This window comes from Hypanus sabinus, chromosome 3 (assembly GCF_030144855.1).
Source record: "Hypanus sabinus isolate sHypSab1 chromosome 3, sHypSab1.hap1, whole genome shotgun sequence".
In the NCBI taxonomy this organism is placed as follows: Eukaryota; Metazoa; Chordata; class Chondrichthyes; order Myliobatiformes; family Dasyatidae; genus Hypanus; species Hypanus sabinus.
In genome coordinates, this window is record NC_082708.1 from 52780656 (window position 1) to 52796568 (window position 15913).

The 15913-nt window shown below is 37.4% G+C and overlaps 1 protein-coding gene across 1 annotated transcript in view; it reads right to left on the reverse strand.

The window, feature by feature from the left end:
- dync2h1 (dynein cytoplasmic 2 heavy chain 1) overlaps positions 1-15913 on the reverse strand; it is a 463334-nt gene that overhangs the window by 348592 nt on the left and 98829 nt on the right. Inside the window, exons 25-32 of the mRNA XM_059964317.1 lie at positions 15305-15460; positions 14242-14356; positions 13426-13596; positions 5781-6163; positions 5146-5278; positions 4657-4774; positions 318-430; positions 122-241 (exon numbers count right to left, since the gene is read on the reverse strand). Coding sequence (XP_059820300.1) covers positions 122-241; positions 318-430; positions 4657-4774; positions 5146-5278; positions 5781-6163; positions 13426-13596; positions 14242-14356; positions 15305-15460 — 1309 coding nt within the window. The remainder of the gene's footprint in view (positions 1-121; positions 242-317; positions 431-4656; positions 4775-5145; positions 5279-5780; positions 6164-13425; positions 13597-14241; positions 14357-15304; positions 15461-15913) is intronic.

The following is a 15913-nucleotide window of genomic DNA, read 5'->3' on the forward strand; positions in this document are numbered from 1 at the left end:
TTTTTACAACTGTAGAACAAAGCCTTCTTTGAAAACGCTGTTCATTTTATTTGACCTGACCTCATCAATGTATTGTATTTATGTTACTTAAGATTTTACACAATCATATAAAGTTTATTACCTGTGATGGAAATCGTGATGGGTCAATAGCACCTTGTGACTGTTTCCAAGCATTAATGCACTCAACCAACAGCTCCTTCAGAGTCTCTTTCATTATTCCAGCCAAATTATTCAGCCAAACCTGACAAATTTTAAAAACTGGTTGGATGGGTTCATAAAATTTTACATTATGTTTTATATAATCAAAATGTTATCACCTCAACATCATCTGAAATGCCAATCTTGCGTTTTAAAGGCACAATTTCACCATCCAAAGACCTCATTGCAACAATGTGTTGGAAATCTTCATCAAAATCCACACTGTTTATACCTAGAGATAACCAGACAACATGTTAAATTTGTAAAATTGTCAACAAACTGAAAAAGCTATTTGTTTTTAAGCAATGTGAAAACTAAATAGAAAATAATTTTTGTCAAACATGTAACATAGCATACCATACAGTAGACAAACGCAGTAGAAGTTTGTTCTAATGGTTAAGCTAGATTAGATTTATATTAAATTTAGATTTTATTTATCACATGTACATCAAAACATACAATGAAATGTGTTACTTGCACTAACAATCAACACATGGGAGGATGTGCTGGAGATAGCCCACCAGTGTCACCACACATTCCAGCTCCAACATAGCATGCCCACAATACTTGCCAGAACACAGAAAACAACAAAATAGAACATACCGAGCAACATAGCAAGAACAATGAAACAAGCACTGATCCACTTTTCCTACCACCCACCCACACACATACACAGTCCTCCAAATCCTACTTGTCATCTTTTATTTATGTACCAGAATAATACACCATGATGCTATTATTTAACCTCACCTCAAAATCATTCTGTGATTAACCAGTCCATTGCATTAGTTCCACTTATATGAAATGCAAAATGTGACACATCAGCCAAACAAATTTAAAATTCAAAACAATGAACAATCTGCTGGTTTGCAAAATTCCAGTGGATTGGTTATTGCTCCAGATTCACACGTCTTCAGTCTCTTGTGTCAAATTTTATTCAAAAACGTCTTTGAGTTGATTAAAATAATAGTTAGTTTAATAATTTTTACTTTACAGGATTAAAGTAGCATAAAATAATGTAAAGATTATAATAATCTTACAAATTAAAATACCTATGAACCCCTGAAGACAATGGTTCAATATTTGCTGCACTACCTGCACTGATCCCCTCCAGTTAAGGTGCAAACCACTCCATCGATATAAGCCCCACCTTCCCTGGAAGAGCATTCAATGATCCAAAAATTTGATGCCTTCCATACTGCACCATCTCCTTAGCCAAGTGTTAAGTTGTATTATCTTTCTCTTTCTGGCAATACTAGCACATAACAGAGGTAGCAATCCTGACATCACAACCCTGAGCTCCTGTCCTTTAACTTAGCACCTAGCTCCCGGAAGTCATAGAACCAAAAGGTTCAGCATGGTTGGAATGATGTTCTGAATTGTATCTATTTCAATGGAAGGAGTATTATAGGTAAGGCAGATGAGCACATGGAATTATGATATTGTAGCCATTAGAGAGAAAGTGAAAAAAGGTGCTGAAAAATGGCAGATAAAATTTAATGCACACACATGTGAGGTGGTGCACTTTAGGAGGCCAAACCAGGATTGGACTTACAGCGTGAATGGTAGGGCAAAGAGAGGTGCAGTCGAACAGAGGATCTGGGAATTATAGATGCATAGTTCTTTGAAAGTGGCATCACAGGTAGATAAGATTGTAAAGAGAGCTTTAGTCACATTGGCCATTATAAATCAAAGTACTAAATTTCAGAGTTGGGATGTTATGTGGAAGTTGTATATGAAGTTGGGGTGCATTGTATGACCAAAGTTCTGGTCACTTACAGTATCTATAGGAAAGATACCAATAAGATTGAAAGAGTACAAAGAAAATTTACTAGGATGTTGCCAGACTTGAGGTCCTGAGTTATAGAGAAAGGTTGAATAGTTTAGGACTTTATCCTCTGGAGAACAGCAGAATGAGAGGAGATTTCATAGAGATCTACAGAATTATGAAGGTATAAAGATAATGCAAGCAGGCTTTTTCCACTGTTTCTGTACTGCAGTGCTCTATGACTGTATGATACTGCGACAACTATTCAACGTGCTTCAATTTTTATTAGAACAAAACTTCCTCAACTATCTAGACTGTGCTAGTTTCTTACCTAGTTTAAGAGATTAGCTTGAAATTTTCCCTCATTTTTCCATTTCTTAACAACCCTGAAAATAAAGGATCAGCTCAGTCTTCTAGTTCTCAACCGGACGCAAGTTGATTCTTGTATTTGAATATTTGGTTCTCAGAGACTAAACTTGGATGTAGTAAAATAAACCTAATCTTGCCACTGGATGACAATGGTTTGCTCTGCCTTGTAATCTACTTTTCCTCTTAAATAATTCAGATTCTACATTCTTTGTTAAGTAGTTTCCACATTAAATGAAATTGATTTACTGAAGCAACTCTTTCAAGTCGCAGCTGGACTTTGCCAAACGTCCCCTATTATGTAAGCTCACCATTAAAATGTCCCACTATCTCATGGCTGTATTTACAAAAGCAATAATGTTGGCTGATACTGGTCAGAGAACAAATAACAATAGAACCTCGAACAATATACTCGAGTCACAATAGCAGACCAGAACAAGCCCCACCCCAGAAACTGCTCTATGAACAAGTAGCTGTGCACATTGATAGGGTAGTTAAGAAGGCACATGAGGTGTTGGCCTTTGTTAGTTGGGGGATTGGCTTCAAGGGCCATGAGGTAATGTTGCAGGTCCACAGAACTCTTATTAGACCACATTATTATATTCAGTTTTGGTCATCTTATTGTAGAAAGGATGTGGAAGCTTTAAAGAGGATACAGAAGAAATTTACCAGAATCCTGATCAGATTAAAGAACATGTTTTACGAGTAGGGGCTGAGCTTTTCTCTTTGGAGCAAAGGATGATGAGAGGTGACATGACAGAGATGTATAAGATGATAAAGGAGATAAATAGAGCGGTCAGCCAGCAATTTTTCCCCAGACTGGAAATGGCTAACACAGGTAGCATATTTTTAAAGTGATTGGGGAAAATATCTGGTGGGGGGTGAGAAGGGAGTATGTCAGAAGCACTCTTTTTTTTAAAAACACACAAAGTGGTGGGTGCTTGTGACACAAAGTACACTGCAGATGCTGTGGTCAAAACAAGATGTACCAAAAAGCTGGATGAACTCAGCAGGTCGGGCAGCATCCGTTGAAAGAAGCAGTCAATGTTTCAAATCGAGACCCTTCATCAGGACTAAAGAAGGAGGGGGCAGGGGCCCTATAAAGAAAGTGGGGAGAGGGTGGAAAACCAATCAGAGGAAAAATCAAGGGGTGGGGGAGGGGAAGCAGGGAGGGGTTAGGCAGGAGAGGTGAAGAAGGTAATTGGGACACACTGCTGGGGGAAGAGGGTTGGGAATGATAAAGGCAGATACATTAGGGACATTTATGAGACATATAGGCACATGGATGAAAGAAATCTGGAGGGCTATGTGGGAGGGAAAGGTTAAATTGATTTTGGAGTACTTAAAAGGTTGGCATAACATTGTGGGTTGAAGGACCTGTACTGTGCTGTTCTATATAACATTTGACTGAGACTGAAGTTCCACCTCAGTTTTAGCACCTACTTATGCTATACTAGTTTTCGTTATTATTGGAAGTCTTTAATATCAAAATGCACTTTTTAAAAGTTTGAGGAATACACAATTAAAAATCTTTCCAGAAAAGGAAATCAAACAGTTCATTTTCAATAAATAGAAACACTGCAACAAATTTAAACAATTTAAGATTTGTAACTTATTCATCCATTTCTAATTTTCAATCATGAAAATTCCATTCAAATAAATGCATTCATGAATCCTGTACAAGGATTAATGTGACCCAGTATCCAACAGTATATATCCCAGTACAGCAAGCAACAGCACCACAGCAATTTCTCTGATCCGTTCATTGATAGATTCTGTGTGTTTTGAATTTCTCAGATTCTGTATAGAATCCATTGTTGTGGCACAGCCAGGAAACAGCCACATTCATGGCATAGTTTCAAATTCATTGACATTTACAAGAGGAGTTACATCTGGAATTTGCTAATTAATTTCATGAGCATATCAGTACAAAGCTAAATATTCCAAGAGATTCAAACATGGAAAGAGTAGCATGGAGATCCAAAAGAAAATCATGGTTTATTTATTATTTTAAGAATAGATGTTAACAAAAACAGTACTCGAATGCATACTTACCCAGATATTTAGTGTCTATAATTTCTAGATCAATGTAAACATTAAACCATACTATAATTCATTAAGAAGCACAAGCAATCTTAACAACCATATAATTTGCAAGGAAGTTTCATTAAGTTTGCAAATTCAACTTTTAAATATTTATAGTATTCTAATTAAAAGATATTAAAACAAAGAAGTACAAAAGGCCAGATTAATGATGATCAAGATTGTTTAGGAATGACACAATCAGAACTCAGGTGCCAATGCAATTAGATATGAAGTCATACCGGCAAAAAGTTTTCGGAGATGAGTTTGAATGATGAAAGGGTTGGTTGACTGTCCCAGAATTTCCAGTAAATCATCATCACCAATGAAATAAAACCTTGGGAATGCGGAACGTTTTTCCTAGATAGAGGAGTTTAAAGAATCAGTCTACTTACATATTAGTAACATTGAATCCAGAAAGGCACATATGATGTTATTACATTGTTATACAATATTTTACATTTGTGTTACATAATATTTTTAGATTTAATGCAGCTCTTTGGAGCGATATTAACAATGATCTTTGGGAGACATGATTAATAATCAGTAGCATTTACTAAATTTTCTTCAGTACAACAGTAAGATATCAGAACTCAAAATAGCTGACATTAACCTCACAAACAATTAACTACAACTAGCAATCTGAGAACATCTGATCCAATTCCATCGTTTTGGATTACTCTATCTATTCTATACCGATGTTTTAAATATTAATTTTTTAATTCTCTTACCTCCAAAAATTCATTGAGTGACTTCTGACATCTTTGCATCTGATCTAATATGGCAATGAGAGAATGTCTTATGCCAGCTCGCACACAGAGTGAAGTTACTCTGTTGTCCCTCTGAATATCTGCCATGATTGATCTTGAGGATGGAAAATATTCAGATTGAATGTTTTAATAACTATTCATGCCTGTTCAATCTTCATTCTATTAACATTGTGTATTAAAATAGTAAATGTTTCTTTATATGATTCTGATGTGAAATTCTAAACTACGTCAGTATTAATACAAGAGATTCTTCTGGAAATCTTGAGCAACACACACATAATTCTGAAGAAATTTAGCAACCCAGGCAGCATCCATGAGGGGAACTAACAGTCAACATTACTTTAACCTAGTCAGTACAATTGTGTCCATTTGTGTGTTAAACTCTCAATTAGACCCAAACCAAAAAATTCACTCTCAGTTTTGTTCATGAAGAACCTCAACATGTATATTCCGTACAAATTAAACTAAAGTGTATTCATTAAGATAAAAGATAAAGATAAAACTTTATTTATCCTGAAGGAAGTTATTGGTGCAAGGCTGCTCAGTCTGAAACATATCAATTTTCATAGTATTTTACAATGAAATATAAAACTGACCTGAAGTCATCATCAACTCTTTTAAAACGTCCCTGTTCTCTAGGAAGAGCTCCACGGCCAAAGATTGGCTCCAGATAGACCCATTTTCTTTGAATTTGATTTAAGTTATGTAGATATTCATCAAGATCTGCTAATCTGGTTTCCCAAATAGACACCTTGTCCTCAAATCCTTTATAATAAGGAGAGTCCTTAAGAGACTGCAATAAGCACTGGTTATCGCCAACCTGGTTGACAATGTCTTTCCAATCTTTAATCAGTTTGATAGTTGTCTTCTGGCTATCCTGGTAATCTGTCATCAAAAAGACTGATGAAGCCCCCCATAAATCCAGCTCCCGTAATGCTTCTCTAATGGATACTTCTCCTTGTGCTCGATTGTTAAGTTCCTGAAAAAATTGCAAAATGTCAATTATTAATAAGTACATTAAGCAAAACTGAGTAATCGAAAAGTCCAAAACATCATTGCATTCTCGATTACAGTAAAAATATACTTTTTTCTCAATCTGAGTAAATAGATAACTATATGTAATTCCTTTGAATTCATAATCAAGCAACTGCATCTTATTAAGAGATTAATGGGGAGAATCACGAATATTCATATTGTACACTTTGCATTCCTAATATTAATGTCAAACACTACACAACATCAAAGCTTGCACCGGGATCTGGACCAGCTGAAAAAGATGAGCTGAAAATGGCAGATGAAATTTGTATATTTATTCAGAGATACAGCCTTCCAGCAACGCCCAACAACATATTTTAACCCTTACCTAACCACAGTACTGTTTCTAATGACCAAAAATCACTGTGGAAGAAAACTAGAGGACCCAAAGAAAACACAGGCATTCCACGGCAGGATAGAACTCCAAACTCCAACACTCTGAGCCGTAATATCATTGTGCTAACCGCTACATTACCACAGCATCATTTAATGCAGACAAGTGTGAGACATTGCACTTTGGGAGGACAAACTAGGGTAGGACTTACACGGTGAGCAGTAGGGCACTAAGGAGTGTGGTACAACAGAAGGATCTGGGAATACATAATTCCTTGAAAGTGGTGTGGAGAGATAAGAAAGAGCTTTTGGCACAATGACCTTCATAAATCAGAATACTGAGTACATAAGTTTGGATATTACAGTATGTTGGAGTTGTATTAGACATTGATGAGGCCAAATTTGGAGTATTGTGTGCAGTTTTGGCCACCTACCTACAGGAAAGATATCAATAAGATTGAAAGAGTGCAGAGAAAATTTACAAGGATGTTTCCAGGACTTCTGGATCGGAATCATGAGGAAAGATTGAAAAGGTTAGTTTATTCCCTGGAATGCAGGAGAATGACAAGAGGCTTAATAGACATATATAAAATTGTGAGGGCTATAGACAAGCAGGCTTTTTCCTTTCAGGTAGATCTACAAGTCATGGGTTAAAGGTGAAAGGTAAAATATTTAAGGGGAACCAGAGGAGGAACTTCTTTACTCAGAGGATGGTCCGAGTGTAGAATAGGCTGCCAGCAGAGGTAATGGATGTGGGTTTGATTGCAACATTAAGAGAAGCTGGATAAGGACATGTTTAGCAGGAGTATAAAGAACTATGGTCCAGGTGCGGGTTGATGGGACTATGCAGAAACATAATTCAGCGTGGATTAGGTGGGCCCAAGGGCCTTTTTCTGCGCCGTGTTGCTCTATTATTCTAATATATTTACATAATTCAAAATACTGATAGTTGCACTCAGAATCAGAGGAAGAACACAACTGTACACCTGTGTTTTTGCTTTAAGAGCTTATGCAACATCTTAAAATTACACTTGGAAATTATGCAGAATATGAATTGCTATAATAATGAGCAGTACAAAATGCAATTTAGAATATAGTGATTTGGCAGCAAATGTTCGACTAAACTAGTATTGAAATTGCAACTTTTTTAAAAATTGCTATTGCAAAGTACTAGCTATAAAAGTAATTAGTCCTTGCTGTGAAAGGAAGCTGCTTTCATTCATATGGCATTTATTTATGACTTTTGAAAAGATGTAAAGATTGCATTTTATTTCACCACTGCTAATGATACTGTTAAGGCAGTGAATGGGAAGCAATAACAAAAGGAAAAGGAGACGAGGAGCAGTCCATAATGGCAATGGGAAAACCAAGACAGCACATGTGAAATAATATCAGAATATAGAAGATGCCATAAGCACCCAGCAGGTCAGGCAACATCTGTGAAAAGAGCAACAATTAATGTTAAGAGTCCAGGATTTTTTGCATTCAGATCCAAGATCCTTTGTTTCCTGCATTTTCTGTTTTTCAAAGTGATTCCTGCACTTTATCCTTATACTTCAGTTTTCCAGCATCTGCAGTTTCTTTAATACTTATTTGGTACAGATGAAATGACTGATGAAGGAGAATAAAAATAATTATTCATCGCGGTGACTGAAAAGGAAGATGGACTGAAGGATGTGTCCATAATGAATAATATAACAGATGAGTAAAATATCACTGAGAAACTGGAATCAAGGAACAAATATGTTCTACAAGCATCACACACAAAATGCTGGTGGAACACAGCATCCAGGCAGCATCTATAGGAAGAAGTACAGTCGACGTTTCAGGCCGAGACCCTTTGTCAGGACTAACTGAAAGAAGGTATAAGAGATTTGAAAGTGGAAGGGGGAAGAGAACATCCAAAATGATAGGAGAAGACCGGAGGGGGTGGGATGAAGCTAACAGCTGGGAAGGTGATTGGCAAAAGGGAAACAGAGCTGGAGAAAGGAGAGGATCATGGGATGGGAGGCCTAGGGAGAAAGAAAGGGGGAGGGGAGCACCAGAGGAAGATGGAGAGCAGGCAAGGAGTGATGTGAGAGGGGCATTGAGAGAAAAAAGAGGGGAATAATAGATAGATAGATAAGGGATGAGGTAAGAAGGGGAGGAGGGGCATTAACAGAAGTTACAGAAATCAATGTTCGTGCCATCAGGTTGGAGACTACCCAAATGGAATATAAGGTGTTGTTCCTCCAACCTGAGTGTGGCTTCATCTTGACAGTAGAGAAGGCCATGGATTGACATATCAGAATGAAAATGGGACATGGAATTAAAATATGTGACTTCTGGGAGATCCTGCTTTTTCTGGCAGACCGAGCATAGGTGTTCCGTGAAACGGTCTCCCAGTCTCACCAATATATAAAAGGCCACACCGGGAGCACCAGACGCAGTATACCACACCAGCCGACTCACAGGTGTAGTGTCGCCTCACCTGGAAGGACTGTCTGGGGCCCTGAATGGTGGTGAGGGAAGAAGTGTAAGGGCAGGTGTAGCACTTGTTCCGCTTACAAGGATAAGTGCTGAGAGGAAGATCGGTGGGAAGGGATGGGGGTGGGAGCAAATGAACAAGGGAGTCGCACAGGGAGCGATCCCTGCGGAAAGCAGAAGGGGCAGGGGAGAGAAAGACGTTCTTTGTGGTCGGATCCCGTTGGAGGTGGCGGAAGTTATGGAGAATTATACACTGGACCCGGAGGCTGGTAGGGTGGTAGGTGAGGACAAAGGGAACCCTATCCCTAGTGGGGTGGCGGGAGGATGGGGTGAGAGCAGATATGCGTGAAATGGGAGAGATGTGTTTGAGAGCAGAGTTGACAGTGGAGGGAGGGAAGTACCTTTCTTTAAAAAAGGAAGACATCTCCTTCATCCTGAGAGCAGATGCGGTGGAGACACAGGAATTGCGAGAAGGGGATGGCATTTTTGCAAGAGACAGGGTGGGAAGAGGAGTAGTCCAGGTAGTTGTGAGAGTCCAAAGGCTTATAGTAGACATCAGAAAATAAGCTGTCTCCAGAGATAGAGACAGAAAGATCAAGAAAGGGGAGGGAGGTGTCGGAAATGGACCAGATAAATTTGAGGGCAGGGTGAAAGTTGGAGGCAAAGTTAATGAAGTCAACGAGCTCAGCATGCGTGCAGGAAGCAGTACCAATGCAGTCGTTGATGTAGCGAAGGAAAAGTGGTAGAAGGATACCTGTATAGGCTTGGAACATGGACTGCTCCACAAAGCCAACAGAAAAAGCAGGCATAGCTGGGACCCATACGGGTGCCCATGGCTACACCTTTAGTTTGGAGGAAGTGGGAGGAGCCAAAGGTAAAATTATTAAGGCTACATTCACACTAGACCGGATAATTTTGAAAAAGCCAGTTTTGCGTAAAAACGATAGGCGTCCACACTGTGCATTTTTGAAAATATCTCCATCCACACTGAAACAGAGATTTCGGCGAATTTCCTCCTGCTATACATGCGCAGGACACATCTACCGAAAACAAGAGATATGTTTGGTGTTGAATCTCACCGTAAAATTGCACATTTGTGTAGTTACAGACCAGAAAAACTTAAAACGACGGACAGCTGTTCGCTTTCACACAGGAGAACTTAAAACTAAATAAAAACAAATACTGGAGCGTACAGCTGCAACCGACAGGGAGTTCACGGACAGATTGACTCGGCTGACGACGAACATTGAAAAACTAACTAACTCTGTTGCATTAATAAAGCACCTTGTTATATGTATAAAACATGTCTTCATCAGTGTTATCTTGTATTTCCATACAATGTTACATTAGGCTGTTACACATCTATTGTCAGAGAAGTACTTGCATAAATAGGTAAACCACCTTCATACAAGCAAGGACAGAAAACAGCAAAATGAGTACAGTATACTTATTTATTCAGTAAGTTATGGGTCAAAGTATTTGGTGAGTACATTTCTAACTCTTCTGGCTTCAGTCTCGTTGCTGTCTGTTTTGAAATTGTTAGGTTGCGTTCAAGAAAACAATGAAATAGCGCACTACCATCTGACAGCATTTTCAAAAGTCTCCGGTTACGCCGTACACACTGATCTGCCCGAGCAGCGTTTTCAAAACTGTTTTTGAAAAGCTCCGGCTTCAGGAGACAAAAACACCGTTTTAGTGTGGACGGAGGGTAAAAACGAAGAGGAAAAGCTTCGGTTATGGATTTATCCAGCGTGGTGTGGATGCAGCCTCAGAGTAAGGACTAATTCCGCTAGACGAAGGAGAGTAGTGGTAGAGGGGAACTGGTTAGGTCTGGAATCCAAAAAGCGGAGAGCTTTGAGACCTTCCTGGTGGGGGATGGACATATATAGGGACTGGACATCCATGGTGAAAATAAGATGGCCCTGAATGGTGGTGAGGGAGGAATTGTAAAGGCAAGTGTAGCACTTCCGTTAATGCCCCTCCTCCCCTTCTTACCCCATCCCTTATTTATTTATTTTCCCCTTTTTGCTCTCTCTCTCTGTCCCTCTCACAATCACTCCTTGCCTGCTCTCCATCTTCCTCTGGTGCTCCCCTGCCCTTTCTTTCTCCCTAGGCCTCCCATCCCATGATCCTCTCCCTTCTCCAGCTTTCCAATCAACTTTCTAGCTCTTAGCTTCACACCTCCCCCTCCTGTCTTTTCCTATCATTTTGGATTTCCCCCTCTCCCTCCCACTTTCAAATCTCTTACTATCTTCTCTTTCAGTTAGTCCTGACGAAGGGTCTCGGCCCAAAATGTCGACTGTACTTCTTCCTATAGATGCTGCCTGGCCTGCCGTGTTCCACCAGCATTTAGGTTGTGTTGCTTGAATTTCCAGCATCTGCAGATTTCCTTGAGTTTGTGTTCTACAAGCCCAATTTAATTCCCTTACCAATAGCATAATTCTTTTGAATATATTTTTAATCAAAATTAATGTTGTTTCTGAATTTAATGGATTCTTTTTTCTGATAAAATTGGCAGCATCAGGAGTAGCACAGTTGACATCACTTTCTTATCTGAATTCAAGACAGAGCCTGAAATCTTAAGCTTTAAGTTATGGATTGATGTTTCAGCATAGTACCAAAGGAATGCTACACTTTTATGTTTCAGCATAGTACCAAAGGAATGCTACATTATCAAATACACAATGTTTCAGCTGTGATAAAAAAAACAGCATGTATTTGAGCTTGAGTGAATACAACATTTTCAATGTAAATATCAAAAGTGCAGAGGAGTTGTTCAAGTGACCTGGCTAATATTTATCCCATAATCACAGCTTGTTAAAATATGGAAAATAATATAATAATGCTACTTGTGGGAGTACGGACCGCAAATTGCTGTTGCATATAACAAGGGCTACACTCTGGTTGTAAAGCACTTACAAACCAAAACCAATGTGTATAGTGGGCAACAGTTTATACCCAGATACTGCTGACTTTCTGAATCCTAAATAACCTAAAAGAGGCACAAGTCACTTAAATCATACAAGTTAAAAGTTGAAAGCTATAGAAACACAGAAATTCAGAAATTAATTGATTGGTGTCAATCTAGCATTTTCTGGATATGTAAGTTGCCAAAATGAAAGAAAATGGTTCCAAAATAAGTGTTTCCTGATTCAACCTGCCACATTCATGATCACAGTCCTGAATGTTTCCTGATTCAACCTGACACATTCATGATCACAGTCCTGAATGTTTCCTGATTCAACAAGACACATTCATGATCACAGTCCTGAATGTTTCCTGATTCAACCTGCCACTTCGCAGCATCTCCAAAGGCCAGGGGTGAAATTGAAATCTTTCAATCAAGCTGCCTTGGGTAAGATCACAAACATTTATAATTTATTCCAAGTCTACAAATGGGACTCAAGCATCCATTTCCAATTGTTCTTTTAGTTGCGCTATACGTTGATTGCACACTACTCTGTCTAGGCTCAAAAACAAGCAGTTTCTCTTTGCTTACTCTGTGATATTTGACCTATCTATTACAATATTCATTATGAACATATCCTTCAGTCCATCTTTCTTTTTCCGTCACCGTGATGAATAATTATTTTAATTAGTAATACTGAAAAGCTGAAATGAGATTGTGACAGTAAGACAAAAGGTAATCAATATAAAGAATAAAGTAAAAAGTTCAAAGTAAATTTTATTATCAAAGTACTTATACTGTATACCACCATATACAACCCTGAGATTCATCTTCTTGAAGGCATAATCATCAAATCTATAGAATAGTAAATATAACAGGATCAATGAAAGTCAATCAAAGTGCAGAGGACAACAAACTGTTCAAATGCAAATATAAATAAATAGCAATAAATAACGAGAACATGAGATAATGAGTCAAAAAACAGAAAGTATATATAACAAAATAAAACAAAGAAAAACTGCAAAATAATAAATCAAACGTAGTCTTCACAAAGTCTAAATAAAGTGTGAAAACCATTTAATTTTCAGCCCTTTATGTATTTTCAGTTGTACACAGAAAATTGAAAAATGAAGATTATGGCATAATTCAGCAAAAGTAGGATTCATTAACAATATCCTGGTTAAATACATTTATGTAAAAGTATGAGTTTAAAAGCACAATGATACTTCTCCCCATAAAAACAAATTATCAAATGTTTCATACTTTTAGACATATGATTGCAGTTTAGTACAATATCCAACCTTTTAGGATTAATTATTTTGCGAAGTACGTACTATATTTCAAAAGAGGTATAAATCAAAAAAGTAGAAAAAGGCATTTGGTTCAAGTTCTATTTAAGCTCATAAAACTACACTAGATTCCTCGTGAATGTGTGATGTGAGATTATATGAATGCTCTATTATTTTACAATTAACAGTGAAATCTATTTAAGTCACTACCTTTAGTTCTGAAGATTTTGCCACCAAAACATCTGCCACTTTCAAAAGGTCCCCAAATTGCAATTGTTCTAATGTGGTGCCTCTGGGCATGCCTATCAAGTGAAACATATCCAGCCAGTGATCCTGGGAAAGATGTTCTCCACGGACATATTTCAGAACAGGCACAACGATCTGTGAGATTAAAGAAAAACTAAGATTAAAAAAAATCCTTCTGATCCAAATCATAGCAGCAATTTTATTTCCAAAGAGTGCTATGCAACGTTGAAGGAGTACTACTGTTTTTCGAAAATATATATGGGAAACATAGAACAGAAATCTGTAATTGATTAATGTTTTCAGTTTACAGTGTTCTTAGTCTACAGTTTCACAAAGCTGATGAAACTTCATGAAAAACAATATAATATTTGAAAAGCTTTGTGATTTTTCTTGCTATTACTATAAGGGATCCTTAGCTCTGGGTAAAAAGAAAGATTCAGCATGACACCATTAAAGTCAGGCAAATTCAGGCAAGTCTAGTTAAATTCAGGGAAAAAAAATCAACTCTTATAATGTACTTCTGAAATAATATTAAAATAATCTGATTACCACATGGCACCTTTCCTCAACTCACACTAGCTCAAATACTCCATACACATATATTTAAAAAACTTAGATGGTCCAACCTCTATTCTATAGTGGGGAGAATACTACTCGTAGAAAAGGTAAAGTGATCCCATTTGTTCCACTTGAACTCCTCTGGGATAAAAGGTTAATTTCTAAGATCTCCTCTTTTACCTGGATGCAAGTAGTAAAATCATTACTCATACAGCAATGTACCTTGTACTTATCAACATCCTTCTGCAGTTTGACAGTCACTGTTGTTTGTTCGTTTCTCTTTCTCAGCTTGTCATGCCACATCAATAAAAATTCCTCAAAAATGTAACACTTATTCCTATGAAAATTAATATGCAGTGTTAAAGAAATCAAACAAATTTGTTTAATACCTTACTTAGTAAAACAGCTAATGTCACACAGTATTTTAAGGAGGAAATAATATTTCATTAAGATGATTCTCAAATAGGAACAAATTTACCCTTTCTTTACTTACAGCACCGAAATCCATCTAGCTGTTATCTATCGCAGCCAACTGTACTTTACTGCTGTGCACAAATTGGAAATGCAGTAAGCTACTTCTCTGAAAATGACCAGACTGTACACCTTCACAGAAGAAAGAGACAGTGTGGTTTTATGACCTTAAATCAAGCTCCATTGTCTACTTCTTAGATTTTCTCCTATTTTGAAATGTAGTACCTATTTTTCAAAACAACTAATTCTAAGAAATCTAAATAACTAAACTGAGTAACTCATAAAATCAGATAAACTGATTTGAACATTAACTAAGGGGGCATTTTGGGTGCTTTAGTTGTCTTGACAGATATGGTTTTTTCTTCTCTATCATTGAATGACTCCAAAATGGGAGCACTGCTATAAGTATTAGTCATATAAGTTGCATTGGTATAAGCATTGCTTCTTTCAATAGAGATATTTTAAGAAAGCTTATCTGATTGGCAGAAAAGAACAAAGAGCGGGAATTGAAATTTATTGTCAGGGTTCATTCATTTTTGATAGTTATGTGCCCAGTGGATTTTATATGTGCCAATATATTATTTGATGCTAGATGACAGAGGGCACACATCAATCCTCTACAAAAGCTTGAAGGATCTTACTGCCCAACCTACTTATTACAATAGCATTATAAATATGCAAAAGGTTTTAAAGGGAAAGAAAATTAGAGCATGAAGAAACATATCTACAAAATATCCAAAACTTGTAGAAAACTCCTGGGTGCAGAAAATACACCATACAAATATTATTATTTATGACAACTGCACTAAGTTACCTGAAGGAGATCCAGTCCTCATTCGCCATAGTTTGTAATCCATTGGTAAAATTTTCATATAATGACCACATATTTTCATATTGTTCAAGATCCTTATGAAGCCTCTCTGCCAACTTGAATTCTGGTTCTTCTACTTTAAAGTGGCGACAGTCTTCTCTGAAAGAATTAAACATAACTAGCAGTATAAGAAAAGATAATTAGCAGCTATTTTAGTAGCCACATAGACCAGGAAGATTTGACTATAGTGTTGGCTAATTTACCAGTATAGGTCACCCAAAGCAACAAGGATAGGATTGCCTGGCCTTACGCGAGATAGCTTGCTACAACTCTGAACAGTCTGATATACAAAAAAAAAAATGGACAGTTATGAACATTTAGGGCTATTGAATTATTTTGTAAGTGAATTAAGGGAAGAGAGACACAAGTTATAACTAATGTTAAGCAACTTAGGGTACTGCATTCATTAATTACATCAAAAATGCCCAATCATTTTGTTTATAGATTACTGTAACACAGTGGTCCCCAACCTCCGGACCGCAAAGTGGGATTGTACTAAAAATATCCCAATATTACTATTGGTAGCAACATTTAGATAGATGCACATTTCCA